Below are 24,128 nucleotides of genomic sequence, written 5' to 3'. Positions count from 1 at the left end.
TTCGGGCGATAGTTATTTCTTTGTCTTTTGTTTTTATTGTTATTTTCTTTTCTAAAATATCTCTTTTTTCTCCAGTTTGGATAGTATTTTCTTTTTCTAAATTGATATTTTCTTTTTCTTTGAAAATTTTTATTAAGACCATATTTTTGAGGTATCTCTTCATTATCCTGACAGCAAATTCTAATTATATTTGCAAATCTTTTTTGAGTTGCTTCTTGCATACAACGTTCTTTTATTTCCTCTCTTATTGCAGAGGTTGCTCCACCAAAATTATTTTCAATTGTTCCTCTATTTATTTCTCTTATAAATCTTTCCATTATAAATTCATTAGCAGGATATGGAAGTTTTGTTATATACATACTAAGATAATGATTTTTATCTTCTTCTTTTAATTTGTAATAATGTATTCTATATTCACATATATAAGATTCCACATTACATAAATCATATATCTGAATATTAGCTAAATGGTTTTTTGCTTCTTGATATTCTTTATTATAGACTTCTTGTCTATGATCTATAATATTTTTTCCAAAAAATTCTTTATATAGAATCATCATTATATATAATATCTTATCATAAGCTGTTGTTTTTGTTGCTAAATCTTCTATTATTTGGTTTTCTATTGATGTCATATAATCTCTTATAGTTCCTTTAGTATGAAACCCTATGTAATTCCAAATATCTCTTTCAGACAATTCACTAAGCTTTGGATTAGTAAAAGCTTCTAATAGAAAGGAATTCAACCAATTTTCGAAAATTTCTTTTTCATTCTTTTTACAGTCTAAGTCGAGCATTCTTTCTCCTTCCATTTCCTGGATTTTAGGAACGTATTTTAATGGTATTTTTGTATATTTTGAATCTTTATTTATAAACCCTTTTTTAAAGGCATAATTATCAAAACCTGTTTCCCATTTAAATTGAGATTGATTATCCTTAGATGTTCCAGCTTCATTTTTTACTTGTATTGGAATTGCTGGTTCTTCGTCACTTGAATAATCTAGAATGTGTTCTTCATTTTCTATATTTTCAGAATTTACTAATTCTTCTTCTATTTGAAAACCATGTTCCATAATATTATTTTCTTGAGCCATTTTTAATTGTTTAAAAAGCATTGTAACTTCTTCTAATTTTTCTTCAATATTCATAATTTCAGTGGTGGTTTTACTTTTAAGTCTGTTATGTTGATTATATTTTGAAATTTTTTTCTTTGGGATTCTCTTTTTCCTTATTTCTTTGAAATTTTATGGATACTAATATTTCTTCAAACATATCTACTATAAAATGTAATTGTGGGTTAAAAGTATGATAAAGATGTGGGGAGTCATTTCCATGGTAACATTTTTTAAAAATTCCATGTGAAAAATAAGTTTTTTCAGGTTTTTGAAATCCTTCAATAAAACTTATAGTAAAGTAAAGATTTTGAGAAAAATTATTTTGTATTGATTTTAAGAATTCGGTGTCATTACAGTTGACATTAGTTAAAATCATTAATTTTTGATCTATTAATTTTGATAACTTAATTATTTCTTCTCTTAAATCTTCTAATTTACTTTTTTTTTATTAGGTGACGCTTTTCTTTGTAAAGAATTACGATTTTAGATAAAAGGTGTGGCTTTAGAATGTGTGGTTAAGATTTTGCCAATTAATCATATCTTTAAATATGTACAGATTTAGATCCATACCATATAATTTTCCTTTAAATAATAAAGTCAGTCCTAATGTTTTATACTTTTATTTATCCTTCACCTGAAAAACCCCGTCAAGAACTCCAGAAAATGCAGAAAAGCAAAGCAAAGAAGATAATATAATGAGTGTGTGATACAACAACGCAGTAGTAGAGGGAGCTTCCTCCACCAACTCCTCTCTCTCGCCGCTTAAACATGAATCTTCGAATTTCAAACACAAACACCATCGATTTACTTCAGCTTTCTAAACCTTTCTTCCCTCGTAAAACCCTTTTCCCCCATTCCTTACCTCAACGCCTTCTTCTCAGAACTAGATTACGCCGTAAACACTCTTCCATCACTCTCCGCAACCTCACTGTAACTGCTTCTAATGCTCCCAATCCTCTTTCAAACTCAGCAACTCTCGCCCAACAAGAGCAACAAGAAGAAGAAGAAGATGCTGAGTCTGCTCAGCTATTCGAGGTTCGCCTTTTTTTCCCCCTTAAAATAACAAAAATGAAGAAACAGAGAAGAATTCGATCAAATTTTGGAAAACTGCGAACTAGGTCCTTTTTATTTTGTAGGAAAGTTGAGTATTTTGGTCTGGATTTTTTTCCCCTTAACTGCTATGGTGCAAATGTCATAGTCCATTTTGGAACTTGAGAGTAATTAGGAGATTGAGGAAACTGTGATGGTGGTATTTGCAGAGACTGAAAGAGGCCGAAAGGAAACGGGTGAATGAAATGGAAGAGTTTGAGAAGAAGGCAAATATGCAGTTAGAGAGGCAGCTTGTGATGGCTTCTTCATGGAGCCGAGCTTTGTTGACCTTGCGTGGAAAGCTGAAGGGAACTGAGTGGGATCCTGAAAACTCCCACAGGATAGACTTCAGCGAGTTTATGAGACTTCTTGACTCTAATAATGTCCAGTTTATGGAGTACTCCAATTATGGCCAAACAATATCAGGTAGTCAAGTTCATGGTTTGGTTGCTTTCTACTCAACTGCGTAAAGTTATCGTGTGGTCGAATTGTCATAATTATCTAAATATATTTTCCCCATCCTTTTTGATAATTATGCAGTGATTCTACCATACTACAAAAATGGGAAAACACCAGGGACTGAAGGTAATCCTAAGGATATTGTTTTTCGCCGGCATGTGGTAGATCGAATGCCAATTGATTGTTGGAATGATGTTTGGAGAAAACTGCATCAGCAAATTGTAAATGTTGATGTCATTAATGTGGATACTGTACCTTTTGAAGTTTACACAACTGTCGCAACTGCAGTCATATGGTCTATGCGTCTTGCTGTGGCTGTTGGGTTTTACGTGTGGATTGATAATTTGATGAGACCAATATATTCAAAGTTGATACCTTGTGATTTAGGATCTCCTACCCAGCAAACTAAGCAGCCACTCAAACGCCAAGCACTTGGATCGCTGGGCAAAAGTCGGTAGGTGGAGAAATTTTCTGTTGCTTAACCTCGTCCCTGTGTTGGAAATTTCATTTATATTGTGCTTTGCAAGTTATTGCAAATTTAGTCAAGACATATCATTTGATCATAACTAGTTATCTGTTGAATGTGGTTGGAAAAATTTCAAATGAAATTTCTAATTATTATATTTTTCACCCAGGGCTAAATTTATATCTGCAGAAGAAAGAACTGGTGTCACTTTTGATGATTTTGCTGGCCAGGAATATATAAAGAGGGAATTGCAAGAGATTGTACGAATTTTAAAGAATGATGAGGAGTTTCAAGACAAAGGAATTTATTGCCCAAAAGGTGTGCTTCTCCATGGACCTCCAGGAACGGGTAAAACTCTACTGGCTAAAGCCATCGCTGGGGAAGCAGGGTTGCCTTTTTTTGCGGCAAATGGCACAGATTTTGTAGAGGTGATGCCTGTTCTCCAAAGATATTCACCCGCATTGAATAGAAAGTAGCAAGCAGAACTTTGGAATATAATTTCTATTCAACTTTCAAATCTAAAAATAATTTAATTCTTTAGGAGAATGGGGATGTAGATAAAATTTAAATTAAGCACTCATTTGGTTTTCCTAAGATACAGGCATATCAGTTTGGTCCTTTGATAATGATACATCAAAATTGTCATTCAATGTGAAATCTTAATAAATATTGGCTCATTTATCTTTGGGCCGTTTCAGTGTATCAGTATTAAAGGGCCAATGATGAAACATGCATCTTTGGAGGATGCAAATGTTTTGATCTAAATGTGCGTGCAGGTCTGACATTGATCAGAGTGTGCTGGTTGTGATCGTACCTAGATCATATGCTCCACTCTGTAAATGAATGAAACTTATACCCATGGAATATGGAATATTTAATGCATAAAAATTGTCTTCATCTTTAAAGTTAAAAATCAGCTTATTTAATTTGCTCTTCTCTCAGATGTTTGTAGGGGTTGCTGCATCACGTGTTAAGGATCTTTTTGCTAGTGCAAGGTCATTTTCACCTTCTATCATATTTATTGATGAGATAGATGCTATTGGTAGCAAGCGTGGAGGACCTGACATTGGTGGAGTAAGATTCAGACAACTTTTATATTCTTTTTGTGCTCATAAGTAACTGATTACAAGCAGTAAGAAACAGAGAGAGAGAGAGAGAGAGAGAGAGAGAAAAAGGGGGGGGGAGTGAATTAATTGATTCTATTTCACATGGTATCACATTTTGCTAATGCTAATCTGATACCATCCCACTTTCAAGTTAATAGTAAATACTATCATCTCTAGTATTCCTTCTGATGAATCCTGTGTTTTGTAAATTATATTTTGTAGGGAGGTGCTGAACGGGAACAAGGCTTACTTCAGATACTTACTGAGTTGGATGGATTCAAAGTTTCTACAGCACAGGTATGCTTTTAATTCGCTTCCAGGTTACAATGATGTTATTTGATATTCTAAACTTAAATTTCAGGTGCTTGTGATCGGTGCTACAAATAGATTAGACATTCTTGATCCTGCTTTGTTGAGGAAGGGTCGTTTTGACAAGATCATTCGAGTTGGTTTGCCATCAAAGGATGGAAGATTTGCCATTTTGAAGGTGATTTCCTCCTCCGACAATTTATGCATAATGAACCATGCTTCGAGAAGTATTTCATTGTCTTTATCAATCTTTTTTCGTGTGTAAACTAGGTGCATGCTAGGAATAAATTCTTTCGCTCCGAGGAGGAAAAGGAGATTCTTCTTAGGGAAATTGCAGAGCTTACAGAAGATTTTACTGGAGCAGAGCTACAAAATATACTGTAAATAACCATTGACTATCATTGCTGCAGCATTCTGGCATTAGAATACAAGCTAATATGTCAGGAATTAAATGACAGGAATGAAGCTGGAATTTTGACAGCCAGGAAGGATTTGGATTACATTGGGCGAGATGAGCTACTTGAGGCATTAAAGAGGGTTGGTGGTTTCTCTGCATCATTTTGGCATGGCAATAATATTTTTCTTCTGATGTGTTTAATGTTTTCTGCTTCTGCATCATATCTTATTGTGGATCTTGTGAATTTGCAGCAAAAAGGAACTTTTGAAACAGGGCAAGAGGATAGTGCTGAAATTCCTGAAGAATTGAAGCTTAGACTGGCATACAGAGAAGCGGCAGTTGCTATTCTTGCATGTTATTATCCTGAACCACACCGCCCTTTTGTTGAGGTAACTGAACTTTCTTCAAACTGTTTAGCATGTTCATCTATTGTGTGTGGAAACCTGATTCTTCATTGGTGACACTGTTTCCAATGCGTTAATTGTTTGCAGACTAATATAAACTCAATCCAGAGCCGGCCTAATATGAGTTATTCTGAGACTACTGGCCAAGTTTTTGCGAGGAAGTCAGATTATGTAAATTCTATTATCCGTGCATGTGCTCGTAAGTTGTTACAATTTAATGTTACTTGAAAAGCTGTCAAGAAAGTCTAGTTTGACTTTTGCATTTGTCATCATATATTGTTCTTTTAAGCATTCTATGTTCAAATTCTTCATTGATAGGCAAGATATTTTCTAGATCATTTGAGTGTTGATTGATCTTTAGCTACCTAACCAGAAGCATGCATAAAATTTTTGTAGCTAGCCATGGAGATGATTGACAAGGACTGGAAGATTTGGGTATTAATCTATTTTTCATTTTACATTTGTTTTTAGCAAGAATAATTGAGGAGGAGATGTTTGGAATTGACAACTTATGTTGGATCTCTGCAAAGTCAACGTTAGAAGCTTCAAGGCGTGCTGAGTTTTTAATTTTACAGACAGGAATGACAGCATTTGGGAAAGCATACTTCAAAAACGAAAGTGATCTTGTACCTAATGTACGTTTGTGGATCGAAATCTTGTTTGAGTATACCCTGTTTCCTCAGACAAAAGTGTTTCGAGTATAGTTGTGTTGCAACTTATGTTGAAGTTTGGTACAGCTTGCAATGAAGCTTGAAGCGCTCCGAGATGAGTATATGCGTTATGCTACAGAAAGGTGTTCATCCGTGCTCAGAGAATACCAGGAAGCAGTTGAGACAATCACAGGTTTGGTTTTGCATGTTAACAAATAAACACTTTCTGCTAACAGTTATTCAAGAACGTGATAGTTAAGACCTGTTTTCAGAAATAGGCTCTGTTGTAGAATAATTTAACAATTATTATAAATTTCACGTAGACATGGCTTGCAAGATTTTTACATGGTTACTTTGCAGATATTTTGCTTGAAAAGGGGCAAATCAAAGCTGAGGAGATATGGGACATTTACAAGAGTGCTCCTCGTCTAACTCAGGTCAATTCCTAAATTTTAACAGAGCATGTTGTATTACTTTTTTGTAATAACAATTGATAATAATTGCAATTCATAAATCTTGTATGATGGTCATGCTTTTATCTCATATTTGATATCCAACAAGCATTATGATTACAATTCGTAAATACACTTTCATGCATTATGGTTTTCTTCTAGGTAGAGGCAGATCTCGTAATTGTAGTAGTCATAGTTGTAGTTGTAGTGGTTTGAGAGTAGAAGTGGCAGAAGAATAAAGAGAAATAAGATAATAATAGAGAGAAAAGGGTATTTTTGGAAGAAGGTTTTAATTTTAACTAGAGGACAAAAGTAAAACGAAATAAAACGTTTGGGATAAAAATTAGATGCTTTAAACATTAAGGACGGAATTAGGACTTAACTGAAACATTAGAGACTAAATGATAATCTTGAATATTAACTTTCTTTCACCGGAAATTATTTAGCCTCCTGTGAGTCCAGTTGATGAATATGGAGCACTGATTTATGCTGGACGATGGGGAATCCATGGGATCAGCCTTCCGGGAAGAGTTACATTCGCACCTGGCAATGCCGGGTTTGCGACCTTTGGAGCTCCTCGCCCAACCGAGGTATATTCCAAAGTCATGTTTCATAGGCTGCATTAACTTGTCATCCAACACTGATCTGTTTCTTCTTTCTGCCTGCAGACACAAATTGTGAGCGACGAAACTTGGAAGCTAGTAGATGGTATATGGGACAAAAAGATTCAAGATATTAGAGATGAATCTACAAAGGTGATCGAAGAAGAGAAAGAAACGCCACAACTTTTGATGGCAAGCCATTTCCTTTGACACCCAGTACTACAGAAACACATCGTAATTTATGATGTCAGAGAGATACCTTATTATTAAGGCAGTTGTAAATTTATGAGTTGATTTCCAATTTTGCTGTAGTTTTATCCATGTACTCTATAATAAATTAGAGAAGATTTTTGCACTGTTCATTGATTGTAGCATTTGGCCTAGGTTTAGGTTCATAAGTTTTTGATTTTCCAATGTAATCAGATGTAGACTTTGATTATTAGTCGATGATTTTTTTGTTCAACACACAAGAAAAAAAAATTACAAGGTATAACTTATAGCATCAAATGACAAGATGCAATTGAGTTTATTCTTAAACGCCCGTTATTAAGTAAGAAGGATTGTATTCTTTGTTAATTAAATAAATTTTAGTTCTTCATTTATTATATTTTATATTAACAGTTTAAATTTAGAATTTAAAATTTGGAGTGCTTTAGTTTTGGTTTCTTCTTTTTTAACCTTTAATAGCAAGTTAATTTTAGAGTGTGTTTCACACTTTCACTCCGTACTCTCCCGAGGGCATTGGTATTTGAGGATTTGCCTTGTAATTGTGCTTTTGGAATGGTCTTCAATTTTTATTTTTAGGGTTTTACTATAATTTTTATGAGTGAATATAAAAAAGTTTGAAGTGTTTAAATTATGAAATTTTATATTTTCAATAATAAAATCCCAGTTTTAATTCCTCAATAAAACTTTGAATCAAAAGTCGAAAACCCTTGTATTGTATCTACTTCCAGCCTACCACAATTTAAAATTCAGTTACAGTTTGCTGTCTTTCACTTTATTCAAGGTCAACTACATTATTTATTTTAAAGTCATAACTATATGTTATTTGATATAAAGTAATAGAAAATGTCACATTAAGAATAACAAGTTCCCACCAGACGAAGATGGCAATTGGTGGACCGATTCTGATTCCGTTATTAGCCTATAGAATGAAGCTTGAACTTTGTACGGTAACTGCAATTTGGTCTATTATATGTTTGATGAATTGTCACAAACACCAGAAACCAGTCCCTAGGAATAGGAAAGACCAAAGGCGCCTCTAGTTGTAAGCTTTGCTAGTTAAGATTCCAAAAACCAGCGAATTCCATGGTTTTGGAGATGAAGATGCTTCTTCTTTTGCTGCACTATATATATCACTTCAGACCCAACCCCATTTCCGCACAGCTAAAAAAGAAAAGTTCGTGTTTTTTGTGTGAGTGATCAATCATTGTTCAAGAAAAGAAGTCAATCAAGATTCAAGCCAGTACTAAAAGCAAAGAAAATGGTGTCGAACACTGCTGGAAAGGTCATACGCTGCAAAGGTAAACATGATTTGGCCATGGAGTTTCAAAAATGTTATCTGCACAAATCAGTTACTATATATTATATACAAATACAGGTGTTGTTTAATTTATTTTTAATGTATATTTTGTATTTAACATATAATCTCTATGGGTGACTAATTTGTTGACTGATTTTTGATTTACACTTAGCATGATTGATTGAGTTTTCCTTATTACCCTTTTTAGCTGTGGTGTTTTTCATTGATTGGTTGACTTAATGTATCTCCAATGCAGCTGCGGTGGCTTGGGAAGCTGGAAAGCCACTGGTGATACAGGAAGTGGAGGTAGCCCCGCCACAGGCAGATGAGGTCCGTATCAAGATATTGTTCACCTCACTCTGCCACACTGATGTCTACTTCTGGGAAGCTAAGGTATAACTAGTGGTTCTACATGATTAAGTGTTACTATAATTTAACACAACATATGATGACATTGTCAAATTGGAACTTTTTCAGGGACAGACACCGGTGTTTCCTCGTATTCTTGGTCATGAAGCCGGCGGGTATGCACAATTTCCATTTGAATGATTAGTAACTTGTTTCTTATTTTGTTTGTCCTGTTATGAACCATTTCTCCAAAAGCATACTGTTTGATATAAGCATGTGAATGATTTTTCATATAACATACTCATGGAGGCATTGTGTTTTATCTCATTTTTCTTTTGAACTTTTTGTTTGCTCTCAGCATTGTTGAGAGTGTTGGTGAGGGCGTGACTGATCTCAAGCCGGGAGATCATGTTCTTCCGGTGTTCACAGGGGAGTGCAAGGAGTGTCAGCATTGCAAATCAGAGGAAAGTAACATGTGTGATCTCTTAAGGATCAACACGGACCGTGGAGTGATGATCAGTGATGGAAAGTCAAGATTCTCAATCAACGGAAAGCCAATTTACCATTTTGTTGGAACCTCCACATTCAGTGAATACACTGTTGTTCATGTTGGCTGTGTTGCCAAGATTAACCCTGCTGCACCACTTGACAAAGTTTGTGTCCTCAGTTGTGGAATCTCAACAGGTTACAAATAGCTTCTCAGTTCTCTTCCAATCAATTGAACAAGTTTCTCTTTGAATTGACAATGTGAATGGCTTTGAACTTTTCATATTTGAAGGTCTTGGTGCTACTTTGAATGTTGCAAAACCAACCAAAGGTTCATCAGTGGCTATATTCGGATTGGGAGCTGTGGGGCTAGCTGTAAGTTGTCTCAATTCATAAATTGAAGAGGATACTTCGTTTGGTCATAATTTTGCTTTTACACTTGTCGTAGGCGGCCGAGGGTGCAAGACTAGCCGGTGCATCCAGGATAATTGGGGTTGACTTGAATTCTAAGAGATTTACTGAAGGTGAGAGCAGCAGTTACAAAGTCTATAACTTGATTACATCTGCTCCTGTTTCAAAACAAATATCATCCACATATATTCATTTTCTTAATGAGAAAGTATAGGGAACTAACTTCTAGGTGACCAACATTAACCAACTTTAGTTTTTAGGTTTATAATTTAGGATTTAGAGTTAAGATTTATGATTTAAGGTCTATAATTTAAGATAAATAAAGTAATCTTAAAAAAGTTAGCTGATATTGGCCAAAAAATTTACTTACCTAGCATTACTCTTTTGCCATTGATCATGATGATATTGTGATCAATGAAATATATTATACCAAAGTCCATACTGATTGTGTTTGTTCTTGTGTCCAGCTAAGAAGTTCGGAGTTACTGAGTTTGTGAATCCAAAAGATTATGACAAGCCTGTTCAAGAGGTTTGTGACCTTACATATGAACTATAACATGTCTTGGAATTTCACATTGCTCTTACTTGTACTTAATTGATTCCATTAATTTTAAATTCAGGCGATTGCTGAAATGACTAATGGTGGTGTCGATCGGAGTGTTGAGTGTACCGGAAGTCTCAGTGCTATGATCTCTGCATTCGAATGCGTCCATGATGTAAACTTCCTCAATCCTACTTATCATCGAACTCTTCTACTTAGGAGGGGACTTCTTCCAGTTGTGAATTTAAACTTTTCTGTATTTGTAGGGATGGGGTGTTGCTGTGCTTGTTGGTGTGCCGAACAAAGATGATGCTTTCAAAACACATCCAATCAATCTCTTGAATGAGAGGACTCTAAAGGGTACATTCTTTGGTAACTATAAGCCACGTTCTGATCTCCCATCAGTGGTGGAAATGTACATGAACAAGGTTAGTTGATTTCATAATTAATCTATATAATGTTCACCATATTAATTTCAGATAGTTTCGGTTGGTTTTTCAAACCGAACACGTCCAAAAAAAAAAAAAAATTCAGATATATGGAATTTGTTTTTATCTTCTGATTTACCATGTAAACATTTTCTGATTAAAATAATGTGTACAGGAACTTGAACTGGAGAAGTTTATCACACATGAAGTGCCATTCTCAGAAATCAACAAGGCCTTTGAATACATGCTTAAGGGAGAGAGCCTCCGTTGTATTATCCGCATGCCTGCATAAAATTTCTCTAATTAAGACTCTCTGGTGTGTAAAACAAGAATCTATATGAGCATATCTGTTATAGGAAAACTTTCAAATATACCGGTATACCAGTATTTCAGTAATTTTTAATTGTTGATCTTAATTATATATATTGTATTATTTTTTTTATAATTAAGATCAACAGTTAAAAATCACTGAAAATCACTGAAACACACCGATACACTTGAAAGTTTTCCTATCTTATGCTGCGATTGTTCATACTTTTATAGGATTATTACTGTATCCTCAGTTTCAAACTGCATGTGTTTGTACAGAACAGAATAAGATGCTCATGTACCGTTGTGTGTTTTTATTATACGAGTCAAATATATATACTTCATTTTTGTGTATATGTTTACATCAAGACTCCAACATGCTGCAATGGAACTATTTTCTGTTGCAAATAGAAAAAGAATTTCGCTTTGCAGTAGCTGCAAGACCCAATGCAACGGCTACAATAATAAATCACTTCTTGAATGGAAAAAAGTGTTAGGATATAAGGAAAAACAAAATTGATACAAAAGGAATTAATGTGGTTCAGTTTACCAGTTACCTCTACCGCAAAGAAAGCAAATAAATATTTCTATCAAATATGATAAAGTAAGTGATAATCTATTTATAATATATTAAAATAGAGTTAAAGATAATAGTCTAACGCATTTTGAGTCTTTTAGCTTTTTAATCTTATGTTACACCAGGATAGATAGCTAATTGGCACAATTTACTTACTACTTATTTAATTAAATTATTTTTTATTGGATTACTTTAAAATTTTTTATTTTTATTTTTCACATATCCCATTTTTATAATTTAGGATTCTTTTTTATTTTTCTTCTTATTTTTATAATATTTATTTTTTTTAAATTACTTTATAATTTTTATATTCTCTTATTCTTTACTTTTATACGAGATATTATATACTTATTATTTATTTTTATTAGGTATAAACATAATTCATCTTTTTTTATACTCATTCTTTCTGTATTGTTTTTTTTTTTATTTTACAACGTATTATTTCTCTTTAATAGATATAAATTAAATAATAAAACATAATTCATCATCTTCTTTCATACTTACTCTTTCTTGTATTTTCTGTATAAATCAACAAAAACTTCACACTTTTTCTTTATCTCCTTTTTTTACGTAATATCATGTCTTTTATTCTTTTTTTTATTCTTACTAATATTTTGCACAAGTATTTAATGAATTCGATTAATGATCACGACTCTTTTTTTAAGTTTGCTAAACATATGTATTAGGCAATAAATTCTTAAAACACTATATCTTTATAATTTTTTAGTTTGTTTTATTTTATTTTTAATTTAATTGTATTCATTAGTTATATTATTCATATATCATTTCTTTTTCTTTCAACAATTTATATTTTTAATATTCACAACTAGAAAATAAATTAATACAGATAGATTTAGTCTTTATTACAGACGAAATTTTGGTTACCAACGGATTTTGTCCCTCTGTAAAAGCCCCATCCGAAATTATTTATCGACGGATTTTTACCAGTTACCGATAGATTTTCTCTCTGTAAATTCTCCATCCATTTCCCGAAAACGACGAACTTTCCGACGGATTTTTCGTCTATAATTACAGACGGATTTTCCGATAGATTTTTCGTCTGTAATTACAAACGAATTTTTCAACCGATTTTCTGTCTCTAATTACAGACGGATTTTCTGTCTGTAATTACAGACAGATTTTTCGACAGATTTTTCGTCTATAATTTGAACTTTGGAAAATCATCTCACATTCTGATTACAGACAGAAAATCCGTTTGTAAATCTGTCAGTAAGTTAAAATATAACTTTTTTTAGATTCCATTGCAAAATAAACTTGTTTTCATACAAAATAAATATAAATTTAATTCAAATTTTTATCTAATTTGTATTTGAATATTTATATTATTTCAAAAATAAACAAATTCATCGTATTATCAAATTAAAAAAAAGTACTATAAACAAATAAGTCAATATAATTCAAAACACAAACAAATTGATACATCAACTATAATTCAAAACAAATACCATTGAAAAAAAGAAAACCTGTAAAATCTGTACTGTGACATACACTAAAGGTGTATAAAACAATCTGCTCTTGTAGCTAACCACTATCAGAATTGCCTAAATATAAACATAAACCTAGTCTAAAATTAAGGCCAAACTAAGTTAAAGTTGTTCAATTCTTCTAAGATCCATTCAATGTTTTCTCTTTCTCTTGGCGACTTGTTCAATTTTTCTAAAATCCAAACCGCGTAAGCAAACAATTTTCAATTAAAAATCATAATCCATTTGCAGGAGATCAGATAAACATATTATAAAAAGAGAAACAGGTTCAAATTTTGAAAGTCAATAATTTTCAAGACAATTGCAATTCACAATAATTCAACCTATGTAAAAACAGAACCATCTTCTGAAAATGGTTTTCAGCTCACATGAACATTTATTCATTGAGTAGAACAATGCTTAATCTGCATCATACTATATATACTGCCAAAATAGTCCTAGATAGACATGTGATATTGTGATTGGAACAAAGATTAAGTCAGAAGCATTGACTACAGACACAATTAGTTTTTCATAGTTTTACATGTTAATAGAATTTTGAATAAGAGGCACTTTCCAAGGCACAATTCTTGAGAACTAAATTCCTACCTCTGCAGCCCTTGAATAAGAGGCACTTTCTAAGGCACAATTAGTTTTTCATAGTTCTATATGCTGCGTGAACTGGAAAACTATCCTGAAGACATACTCAATCCAACTTCTAATGCCGCTCTAAGATCCCTCTTAGCTTGCAATTGTTCTTGCAATATTGAAACCTTAATAATAAATATCACGCAGACTTTATTAATGTCAAAAAATAAGAATGATGTGGTACAGACGGGTTCAAGAAATTTACCAGAAAAGAAGAAATCACAGAGCAATTTACCAGCAACAAGTCCATTCAAATTTTACATTTACTAGAAATGATGGTGACTGGATTACACAAATAATTCATGTAAACCAGTGGAAGCTATCAAACTAATATCAAATTTCATTCCAAAAACAACTGTCATCACCTTTGCATATGTGTCCAGTGTTATGACTCTCAGTGTGACAACTGGAGGAAGGGAGCAACAATACGTAAAAATCAGAAACAACATAAGGGCAAAACACAAAAGAAAAATTCTAATAGAAAGCAAAAAAAGCTTATCAATCACTGTAAAGATTTGCAGTAGTAGTGATAATAAAACGATTTGATACCTGGGTGGTGCCAAAATTTTTCACTGGTAACCTCCCGTATAAGGCATTCAACAGATGTGTCTTTGAGCTTGATGATGACAGGAGTTTGCTTCTTCATAGGAGCATGTTTTTTGTTTCCCACCTTGACATCATTGAAGTTGGAGCTTTGACCTGTCTGTCCCAACTTCCTACTTGAACCAACAATCAAAAGACTAAAAACAGGGAAACCAAAGCAAGCAATTTATTTTGGTGTAAGAAACTTGAAACTGAGACTACACAGCTGTGATTTCATAACACATTAATCTTTAAGAATATACTACTACATGAGTCTTGCAGCACTTTAACTGAGTAGAAGTAAAAGCCTTGAGTTGTAGACTATCAGATAATAAATAACTATTAACAAGAATTTGTAGCTGAAGGAATGCAAATGGACCTCCACTATCTAATAATGCATTTAATATTATCATAAAGATGGAATATATATGAACGAATAGTGATCACAATCAACTAAACAGATGCTATTTCATATATTCTTCCCCGGTGAATATTACTCTAAGACAAACACAGAATCATAAGGTTTAAAAAACAAAACAAAAAAGGGGGTTAACAAAAGAAAGAAAGTGGTACCTATGTGACGTTAAGATGAGTAAGTTCAGTGCAGAATGAGTCAAACTTAAAGCTGATATCAAACTCTGAATTTTGAAATTCTGTGTTTTGTTTCTGGTAACTGTCTCAAGAACAAAAATCAAATTTCTCAACTTGCTGTTGTTAGAGTCAAGATTAGTTTACATATGAATTGGTAATTAAAACTGTCAAAGAGATTAATTAGTGATAAAAAATACTAGTTATATGCATAATAAAATAATGGTAGTTTGGAATATATATATTAACTAGTGATAAAACATACTAGTTATATGCATAATGAAACAATGTGGCAGGAACAAGTTGAATATGGTGGGAGGTATGAAACATGCTAAAATGGTAAAGAGTAGAGTTCTGAAACCAAATTACTAATGGACACACACGCCAGAATGCCAATAATAAAATAATTTTGCTGCTTTTTTGCAACCAATTTTGCTATGCAATGAAACCATACACTTACCATCAAACTGCTCAAAGAGATCATTGCTGTTCTTTGCCACAACTTCCTCTGCTGCAACACGAGCATAATTGATCTCCATGTCATGTTGCTCATTGCTATTAGAAGCATTACTGTACACAAGTGATTGATATTGCATCAGTTGATCACAAAAGTATTAGTTTAAGAGCGGATTACGGCTAAATGAAGCATATTCAATAAGCATGGGCATTACTGACAGTTATTCTCAGTTTCTCACAATCAATTCACTAGATACCTGATTAGTGACACTGCTGCAAAAATATGTTTGGACTCTTTCTCATTTACAGCCTCATGAGTCCTTTTAATATGCTCTAAAGCTAATCCAGCGGTACTTACACTACAGATATAAACCATTTTTCACATACTATAGATAAAGCTAGCTAAATCTCTGTATCTAATATGCCTTGTTCCACCAAATTCATGGAGCTTAGCAAGAAGAGCATTGGCGTAGAGGAAAATTGCAGTTGCAAGAATCAATAGACAACGGTTCCTTAATCAGATGCTGTGTTGCAGATTTGACTTGATATTCAACAATCATGTCAATCAACAATTATATAATAAAGTTACACACTAGTATCACATGAATCACATGAATCACGTAGAATATTGCATTTAGGTAAAAAAAGCTTCCGATTGCAGAAAAAAATTCATCAAAATCAGAGTAAAGCCATATATTCACGAAGCACAAAAGTAGATTATGATAAACCTAGCTAAAACTGGTGCAGAAAAAATTGAGCCCTAAGGTTTATCACAAAGAACAGAATCACAAAATCAGGATATATATACCTGAAATTCGAGATGGTTACGAGAAGAACCGAGAGAGCGAGTTGTTGAGATTAGATGGAAGAGGCGCCAGAGGGAGCAGATGCGATGAGAGCGGCGGCGGAGAGAGCTCTGCGACGATGGGAGTAGACGCGACGAGAGCGGCGACAGAGGGAGCTCGTGTGACGCAAGGGATGACAGAGAGAGATCGTGCGATGCCAGCGGCGGCGGAACCGGCAGCGCGGAAGCAGCTCGTGCGACGGAGAGAAGAAGCAACTGTACGACGGCGAAGAGAGGAAGAAGCACATAAAGGTAGGTAGGAGTTGGCAGCTGTGTTTATTTGTGAATGGATTTCAGGAGAGAGGGGATAGATTAGGTCAAAGTTAAAATTTTCAGATAGAAAATTTTAAATTACAGACGGATTTTCCGTTTGTAATTATTTTCTACGAAAAATAGAATTATCGATGGATTCTATTTTCCGTCTGTAATTTATGCTAATTCGTTTTTTTTTTATTTTTCGACAAAAAAATTCTTCTAAAATTTTGTCTGTATTTCCGTGGGATAAAATCCGTCGAAAATATCCGTCTGTAATAATTAATTTTCAAGTAGTGATATCATCTATTTGTAATATGTTAAAAATATATGGTACTATTGTGAGTCGTAAACAATAAAATTAAAAAATTGAATGTTAATTTCAATTATATATCATGTCCTTTACAATTTTGTTTTAAATTTTTTTATTTTTGTCTAATTGTATTCATTAATTTTATCATTCATAATAATACTTCTTTTTCCTTTCAACCATTTATATTTTTTAATATTATTTAGTTATAATATTATTAAAAATACATAATAATAAAATTAAAAAATTAAATATTAATTTTGACTATTAAAATATTATATTTAAAATTTTATTTCATCTAATAGTTTCATATTTGTACTATAATACTTAAATATAATCTAAAAAATAAATAAATAAAAATGACTATTTATAAGAAAAAAATAAAGATAATAATATGAAATCAAATAATAAATAAATTTGAATTGAGTATTTTTATAATTTTACTTAAAGTCAAACTTATTTATAAACTTGTAATTATATAATTATTAAATTTTAAATTAATTTATACATTTTATATAATATATATTTATTTTATTTTTACGAGTCTAATTCCAGTTGCACTTAAATTAAAATCGCCACTGAAATATCAAAATGATGACCAAACACTCAAACAAACCTAATTATCAAATAATATATATATATATATATATATATATATATATATATATATATATAAAAGAATAAAATACTTTTCGATAATATAAAAAGAAAATACAAAAGACCAACACAATTACACAAATGACAAATCTCATCTTACCAAAAGAGAAAGACCAATAAATAAACTTGATACACAAAACAAATGTAGAAGAATTTTCAAAACACTAACCTAAGATTTCTTAATGGTGGAAGTTTCTGACCCACACAAATAACTCCCTAACTTCACACATTTTGAAGCACTTAATTTTATACAGGCAACGAATGTGAACAAGTTGGCAAATATTATATCCAGTGTTAATTAATAATTATGCAATCGCACAAGTTGTACTCACAACAAATTAAAGTGTCTAGGGTAGTACCAGATATGAATAAGAGAGGGTAGTAGCAGTACCACAATCAATCCAAATGATCTGCCATTTTTCCATTGGTAACAGTTAACTTTAGACTTTAGAGGTTAATAGTTATGGGATTGAGAGTCTAAGATTCTTGACCCGTGACTAAAACGTTTTGGTATCAAACAACAAAGCCCTCTTATGAGTAGCAGCTCACTACATTCCAAATAAAGCCCAGAATCACTCGCACAATACTAAATTACAAGAACAAAAGAACAACTTATTTTGACATTTATGGCTACCCTCAACGTAAATCATTGTCCACAGCTTAAGAAAAAAGAAGTCCTAGTATAGAATAGATTCTTCAATCACATGGCTCTTGATCTTGTTACACATGTAATATATGCAGTTGTTCCTTCCTTCCTATATCGAATATTGCAATTCTTTCACGTCCCAATACAAGCCAACAAATATATAATAAACTATTCATGCACCAATAATAATGACAAGGCCTACCTAAATAAGATCCACAGAAGAAAAGGAACTATATAACTCTGGTTATTGGCATTTATTGCCTCTAGTTTCCAATATGAATTATTATGCTATATTAATAAATATATGACAAGCTAGAAAGACAATAATCTAAAATTATTTTAGTTATTTTTTAAATATTTTTGTGAAATATATAGATATATAAATATAAACCCAATAAATTTTTGTAGGCAATACTTTCCTTTTTAACTCTTGATGATCATTTCTTGAACCTCAAAAAGCTCTCAAGAGAAGAAACCAACTAGGGCCAAATTCCAACACCCTAAAATGGCTTCTAAGATGCTCTTGTTGTTTCTCTTTTTTGTAGCACAAGAGCAATATAAGTTAGTGAAAGGAGATACAAGTTTGATAAAGAGAACTTGCAAGAACACAAAGTACTATAACCTATGCTTCTCTTCCCTAAAATCTGATCCTAGTAGCCCAACCGCAGATTCAAAGGGCTTAGCAGTGATCATGGTTGGAATTGCAATGACCAATGCAACCTCAACTTCTTCCTATTTGTCCTCTAAGCTTCTTAGTCCAAAAACCAACAGCACAACCTTAAAAATGGTCCTCAAAGAATGTGCAGACAAATACTCTTATGCTGGTGATGCACTCCAAGATTCGGTTCAAGAACTTTCTGATGAGAACTATGACTATGCTTACATGCACATCTCTGCTGCAAAAGATTACCCAAATGCATGTCACAACGCTTTCAGACGCTACCCTGATTTGGTTTATTCTCGTGATCTTGCTCGTAGAGAAGAAGGTTTAAAGCATATATGTGATGTGGCTATGGCTATTATTGATAACCTTGATTGGTAGTTAGTATGTTGCATCCATTATGATTTGTGAGACATAATTTCTACTTTGAAATATCCAAATCTTCTGAATCTTAATTTTCTGTTATTTGTCTCAATAACTTTGTAATAATGTATATACTATTTCGTGTTTTGTTTATTGTTTTTTGAGTTTTGGCCTAAGTTTTATTAGAAATCTCATACGTTAATCTTGATAGTTTTAGAGTTGAGTTAGATTCTCCCAATAATCTTAATAAATTGGATAATGGCTATGGCTGCTGTGAATGAAATCTACATATTATTATTATTATTATTATTATTATTATTATTATTATTATTATTATTATTATTATTATAAGTAATTAGCCAATTTGGGATATGTAAGGGCAGGTAGTTTTGCATGTTTATGTAGCGTGCTCCATACTTGTTAGTGCTGGAAAACGTTGGATAATAAGGATTATTGAGCAAATAATTTATGGCCTGAGATCAACCAATGTTAGTTGTATAATAAAATTAGCCTATAATCAATCATCAGTATAAATATATACTAAAATATAAAATACATATTAAAAATAAATTAATTTAATATATAAATAATATTTTTTATGAGAATATATGTGAATTATTTGGGAGATCATAGTAAAGAAAATAGGAAAAAAAAAGTTCAATAATTGTTTCATGACGAGTATCTTTGGGAAAAAAACTTATCATTGTAAATTCTCCCATTTTTTTCTTGTTTTAAAGTGTGACTTTTATTATATATTTTTTTATATAAAAAAATATATGTATGTAAAAAATTAGTTATTAAATTAATTATTATTTATTTATATATAAAAATATGTATTATTTAAATTATTTTTAATACATATTTTATATATCAACATATATTTTAAATGAGTGGCTAATTTAATAGTTGATTATGTTTTATGCATACATAACATTAAAGTTTTGAAAATTGAATCAGTTATCGAACTTTATTTGTTTATTAATTCATCCGGTTTAATTATGATTCAACTGAAATAGCCATTGTATAATAAAATAAAAAATAAAATATAAATAAATACACTAAAACATAACTATAAATTTTAAAAATATAAAAATTAAAAGTGCAATACCAATCAAAATATGATAATTCCATGTAAGTACAATATAAGAATCACGAAAAAAAATAACTAAATACCAAAATTTATATATGATAACATAAACCACAAATAATATTTATAAATTTTAATTGTATTTAGTTCTTAATTTTTTTGTTTATTATTTTAAAATGGTTAGCTGACAATTAATATTTGTCTTGAACCAAATAAGTTTAGTGGCGTATTAATCCAATTGAATTGGTCGATTCTGTTTTGTGCTAACTTTTTTTTTTTTTTTTATGGTAACCATGGTAAAATCCACTATTTCATTTCTTTTTCCTCCTGGAGTTACCACTATTTCATATTTTATTTGTTTTGGTCAGAGCCACTATTTCATATTTAATGGACTATTGTTTCGGGTTCGGGATATGAATGAATTGGGCTTGCACAATTTTATGGATCTATCTTTAGCCTGAACGATTGGTTAGATTAAAAACAATGAAAAGAAAAATGTTCTTCGAAGCAGTTTGGACTATGGACAGAACAAAAAAAAAAAAAAAGGTTCGGACAACACATCTATATAGTGAGATAATTCAATTAACTGCACCAATTTTGAAAATTTGTTCATGGCTTTTTATTAGATCATCTTTTCTATGACTAATCATGGATGTAGCGAAATAATATAAAAAGAGAATAGTATTCGGCAATTTCATGCAATGCTTATTTCGATCGAGAGCTAGCAGAATATATAATTTTCCTATTGTCTATTGATATAAGACACCTACGATCCACAAACCTAAACCCTCTGTACTTTGGTGCTTTTTCCTGTTTTCAATTATTTATTTTAGGTTCTCCATGATTTCTTTTAAGAGAAAAAGTGTATTTATTTGAGTAAAAAACCAGATCCCTACTTCTGCAAGGTAACCAATTGCCACAAGAACGAACAATAATAACTTTACATTATATCATAAAAGTACACATAGCAATTCCCAAAGGCCATTGATTTCTTGTTCAGCCTCGGCTGCATTTTTATTGCATGGTTGAGAGAGCGAATATGGATACGACATAGCAAGAAACTTATATATATATATATAGAGAGAGAGATGGACATCAATCATCATTAGACTATTTATTTCTTTTAGATTTTACCACATCACAGCAAGTTAATTGACATATATTATTGTACTAATTAAATATAAATATAAGCGGTTATTTAATTAATTATTAAATTGAATTTTACTAAATATAATAAAATATTTTATTATTTATGGCTAATTTTTTCTTCGTATAAAAGTGAGACAAGATACATTAACATTATAATTTCTAGTATTTTTTAAAATTATAGAAAAAACTAAAGTTAGAAGTTCAATTTCTAAAAGTATAGAAATCAACTCTAAAAGTACAAAAATAGAATTCTTCGATTTTTGTATTGAGTTTTATTTCTGTACTTTTAAAAATCAAAAGATTTAATTTATGTATCTAAATCAAACAATACTACATTTGAAATTAATATTCTAGCCATCCATAAATCTAAATAATACTATTATCTACTTGTTTCTGTGTGGGCAACTATTTCCAAGGTATGGCTCGTCCTTCTGGTGCTCTTTCCTTGGATGAAAGGGGTGATACATCGTCTTCTCGTAAAAGCGGCGGCGGTGGACACCTACAAAGGGACTCCAACACTCAAGTAAGAAAGAGTGTGAGTTATTCAGAAAAAATGTGGAATGAATTGCATACCTTGTGACTTAGTGAGTTACTCACATATGTTGAGTTGTTTTGAGACGGTTATGCGTATCTATTGCTTGTTTCTCGAAGCCGTTTGGCTAATATTCCGGAGCTTGAAATTTAGTGGTTCAGTTGGAGATATTTTTGGGGAAGCGGTTTCCGATTCTGAGGCTGTTTAGGTTGTTCTGGACTGACTTTCAAGGAACGGATCATAACCTCCAAGTCTGACCTGTTTGAGGAGCCGAAGTATAAACAGATTGAGCTTTTGATTTATACCTCGGAATCGGAGTAACGGAGCCCCGAGCTCAACTTTGTTTACTGGAGGTTTTGAAAATTGGAGGAGCTTGATGTTTTGGCGGTTAATTGAAAGTACATATATTTGAATTTCGAAATAAATGTTTTAGAGGAGAGAGAAGATATATGAAAAGACACCTGGTGCACGAAATTGTGATCACATTTTTCACAACTCCACACAACTAACCAGCAAGTACACTAGGTCGTCCAAGTAACACCTTACGTGAGTAAGGGTCGATCCCACGGAGATTGTCGGCTTGAAGCAAGCTATGGTCATCTTGTAAATCTCAGTCAGGCGGATTCAAATGGTTATGAGGTTTTGATACTTAAAAGATAAATAAAACGTAAAATAAGATAGAGATACTTATGTAATTCATTAGTGGGAATTTCAGAAAAGCATTTGGAGATGCTTTGTTACTTCAGAACCTCTGCTTTCCTATTGTCTTCATCCAATCATGCGCACTCTTCATTCAATCATGCGCACTCCCTTCCATGGCAAGCTGTAAGTTGGTAGATCACTGTTGTCAATGGGTACCATCTGTCCTCTCAGTGAAAATGGTCCAGCTACGGTTCTCACCACAGGGCTAATCATCCGTTGGTTCTCACTTGTGTCGGAATAAGATCCATTGATCCTTTTGCGCACTGTCACTGCGCCCAACAGTTGCGAGTTTGAAGCTCGTCACAGTCATCCCCTCCCAGATCCTACTCGGAATACCACAGACAAGGTTTAGACTTTCCGGATCTCAGGAATGCTGCCAATTGTTTCTAGCCTATACCATGAAGGTTCTAATCTCACTGATTTGAATGCTCTGTTGTCAGGAGATGCTAGTCAAACGCATGGATCAGAGACCCAAGAGAATATACTCTAGCTGGCGTCCAATGACTACGTTGAACATCATGTAGACCGCTTGTGGTTGTCAGGCACGCGGATCTTGGCTAAGCGAGTACTGAAGATAGTGGGTGATTGTCACGGATCACCCCTTCAGTCTGACTTAACTGAATTAAGTACGAGAGTATATCTTGGAGAAGAAGTAGGCGTGAATTGAAAGAAAAACAATAGTACTTGCATTAATTCATGAGGAACAGCAGAGCTCCTCACCTTAATCTATGAGGTGTAGAAACTCCACCGTTGAAAATACATAAGAACAAAAGGTCTAGGCATGGTCGAATGGCCAGCCTCCCAAATCGCATACGAATTCAAAAACAGGGGAAGAAGACCTGATCAAAGGATCAAAAAGTCGTCCAAAGATATGAATACAATAGTAAAAAGTGCTATTTATACTAAACTAGTAAACTAGGTTTACAGAAAATGAGTGACTAAGTGCAGATAGTGCATAAATCCACTCCTGGTCCCACTTGGTGTGTTCTTGGGCTGAGCATTGAAGTTTTCACGTTTATAGGCTCTTCTTGGAGTTAAACGCCAGCTTGGGTGCCAGTTCCGGCGTTTTACGCCAGAAAAGGGTCTTTGGTGGGCGTTTGGACGCCAGTTTGGGCCATCAAATCTCGGGCAAAGTATAGACTATTATACATTTCTGGAAAGCCCAAGATGTCTACTTTCCAATGCAATTAAGAGCGCGGAAGTTGGGCTTCTATAGCTCCAGAAAATCTACTTCGAGTGCAGGAGGGTCAGAATCCAACAGCATCTGCAGTCCTTTCTCAACCTCTGAATCAGATTTTTGCTCAGGTGCCTCAATTTCAGCCAGAAAATACCTGAAATCACAGAAAAATACACAAACTCATAGTAAAGTCTAGAAATGTGATTTTTGCATAAAAACTAATAAAAATATACTAAAAAGTAACTAAGACATACTAGAAACTACCTAAAAACAATGCCAAAAAGCATATAAATTATCCGCTCATCACAACACCAAA

General features: G+C 32.7%; 4 protein-coding genes and 1 long non-coding RNA gene across 10 annotated transcripts; 3 read left to right on the top strand and 2 right to left on the bottom strand.

The window, feature by feature from the left end:
* The first annotated feature begins 1,686 nt into the window (after positions 1–1,686).
* Positions 1,687–7,411, top strand: LOC112715900 (probable inactive ATP-dependent zinc metalloprotease FTSHI 4, chloroplastic). The gene is made up of 16 exons (XM_025767722.3): positions 1,687–2,150; positions 2,375–2,630; positions 2,745–3,117; positions 3,299–3,557; positions 4,072–4,203; positions 4,458–4,532; positions 4,597–4,722; positions 4,815–4,924; positions 5,003–5,081; positions 5,193–5,330; positions 5,433–5,544; positions 5,817–5,980; positions 6,083–6,188; positions 6,356–6,432; positions 6,894–7,037; positions 7,116–7,411. Exons 1-16 carry the CDS (start codon positions 1,884–1,886, stop codon positions 7,257–7,259), a joined length of 2,562 nt encoding a protein of 853 aa, XP_025623507.1. The 5' UTR covers positions 1,687–1,883; the 3' UTR covers positions 7,260–7,411.
* A 586-nt stretch (positions 7,412–7,997) lies between these two features.
* LOC112715899 (alcohol dehydrogenase) lies at positions 7,998–11,451 on the top strand. The gene is made up of 10 exons (XM_025767721.2): positions 7,998–8,575; positions 8,831–8,967; positions 9,052–9,098; positions 9,281–9,606; positions 9,701–9,783; positions 9,857–9,932; positions 10,287–10,348; positions 10,440–10,535; positions 10,627–10,788; positions 10,964–11,451. Exons 1-10 carry the CDS (start codon positions 8,536–8,538, stop codon positions 11,078–11,080), a joined length of 1,146 nt encoding a protein of 381 aa, XP_025623506.1. The 5' UTR covers positions 7,998–8,535; the 3' UTR covers positions 11,081–11,451.
* Positions 9,166–10,630, bottom strand: LOC140175866 (uncharacterized). The gene is made up of 2 exons (XR_011866729.1): positions 10,190–10,630; positions 9,166–9,977 (listed from the first exon to the last, which is right to left on the bottom strand). It is a non-coding gene; the product is annotated as an uncharacterized lncRNA (long non-coding RNA).
* Positions 11,452–13,486: 2,035 nt separating the features above from the next.
* On the bottom strand, positions 13,487–16,595 carry LOC112715898 (uncharacterized). 6 transcript variants are annotated; one of them, XM_025767719.3, is made up of 6 exons: positions 16,241–16,564; positions 15,437–15,546; positions 14,962–15,061; positions 14,356–14,546; positions 14,172–14,212; positions 13,487–13,931 (listed from the first exon to the last, which is right to left on the bottom strand). In XM_025767719.3, exons 2-6 carry the CDS (start codon positions 15,513–15,515, stop codon positions 13,848–13,850), a joined length of 495 nt encoding a protein of 164 aa, XP_025623504.1. In that variant the 5' UTR covers positions 15,516–15,546; positions 16,241–16,564; the 3' UTR covers positions 13,487–13,847. The 6 variants fall into 6 exon arrangements, 2 of the variants coding, with proteins under 2 accessions (XP_025623504.1, XP_025623505.1); XM_025767720.3 differs by having other exon boundaries at positions 14,356–14,522; XR_011866727.1 differs by lacking the exon at positions 14,962–15,061 and having other exon boundaries at positions 14,356–14,522; positions 16,241–16,595.
* A 1,942-nt stretch (positions 16,596–18,537) lies between these two features.
* On the top strand, positions 18,538–19,318 carry LOC112715897 (cell wall / vacuolar inhibitor of fructosidase 2). Its single transcript, XM_025767718.3, has one exon. The coding sequence runs from the start codon at positions 18,647–18,649 to the stop codon at positions 19,181–19,183; it is 537 nt and encodes a 178-aa protein (XP_025623503.1). The 5' UTR covers positions 18,538–18,646; the 3' UTR covers positions 19,184–19,318.
* The last annotated feature ends 4,810 nt before the right edge of the window (positions 19,319–24,128 follow it).

The sequence above is a fragment of the Arachis hypogaea genome, chromosome 10, assembly GCF_003086295.3.
Source record: "Arachis hypogaea cultivar Tifrunner chromosome 10, arahy.Tifrunner.gnm2.J5K5, whole genome shotgun sequence".
NCBI lineage: Eukaryota > Viridiplantae > Streptophyta > Magnoliopsida > Fabales > Fabaceae > Arachis > Arachis hypogaea.
Note: the sequence above shows the minus strand (reverse complement) of the source record. Positions and strands in the feature narration are given on the sequence as shown.

Excerpts from the sequence above, each read along its gene's own strand:
- LOC112715900 (XM_025767722.3), top strand. The coding sequence starts at position 1,884 with ATGAATCTTCGAATTTCAAACACAAACACCATCGATTTACTTCAGCTT. Across the intron at positions 3,558-4,071 it reads ATGGCACAGATTTTGTAGAG|ATGTTTGTAGGGGTTGCTGC; the intron begins GTGATGCCTGTT and ends CTCTTCTCTCAG. Across the intron at positions 7,038-7,115 it reads GAGCTCCTCGCCCAACCGAG|ACACAAATTGTGAGCGACGA; the intron begins GTATATTCCAAA and ends TTCTGCCTGCAG.
- LOC112715899 (XM_025767721.2), top strand. The coding sequence starts at position 8,536 with ATGGTGTCGAACACTGCTGGAAAGGTCATACGCTGCAAAG. Across the intron at positions 9,099-9,280 it reads CTTGGTCATGAAGCCGGCGG|CATTGTTGAGAGTGTTGGTG; the intron begins GTATGCACAATT and ends GTTTGCTCTCAG. Across the intron at positions 10,349-10,439 it reads ATGACAAGCCTGTTCAAGAG|GCGATTGCTGAAATGACTAA; the intron begins GTTTGTGACCTT and ends TTTTAAATTCAG.
- LOC112715898 (XM_025767719.3), bottom strand. The coding sequence starts at position 15,515 with ATGGAGATCAATTATGCTCGTGTTGCAGCAGAGGAAGTTGTGGCAAAG. Across the intron at positions 15,062-15,436 it reads TCTCTTTGAGCAGTTTGATG|TTACCAGAAACAAAACACAG; the intron begins GTAAGTGTATGG and ends TTCTTGAGACAG. Across the intron at positions 13,932-14,171 it reads CACTGGACACATATGCAAAG|GTTTCAATATTGCAAGAACA; the intron begins GTGATGACAGTT and ends TTTATTATTAAG.
- LOC112715897 (XM_025767718.3), top strand. The coding sequence starts at position 18,647 with ATGGCTTCTAAGATGCTCTTGTTGTTTCTCTTTTTTGTAGCACAAGAG.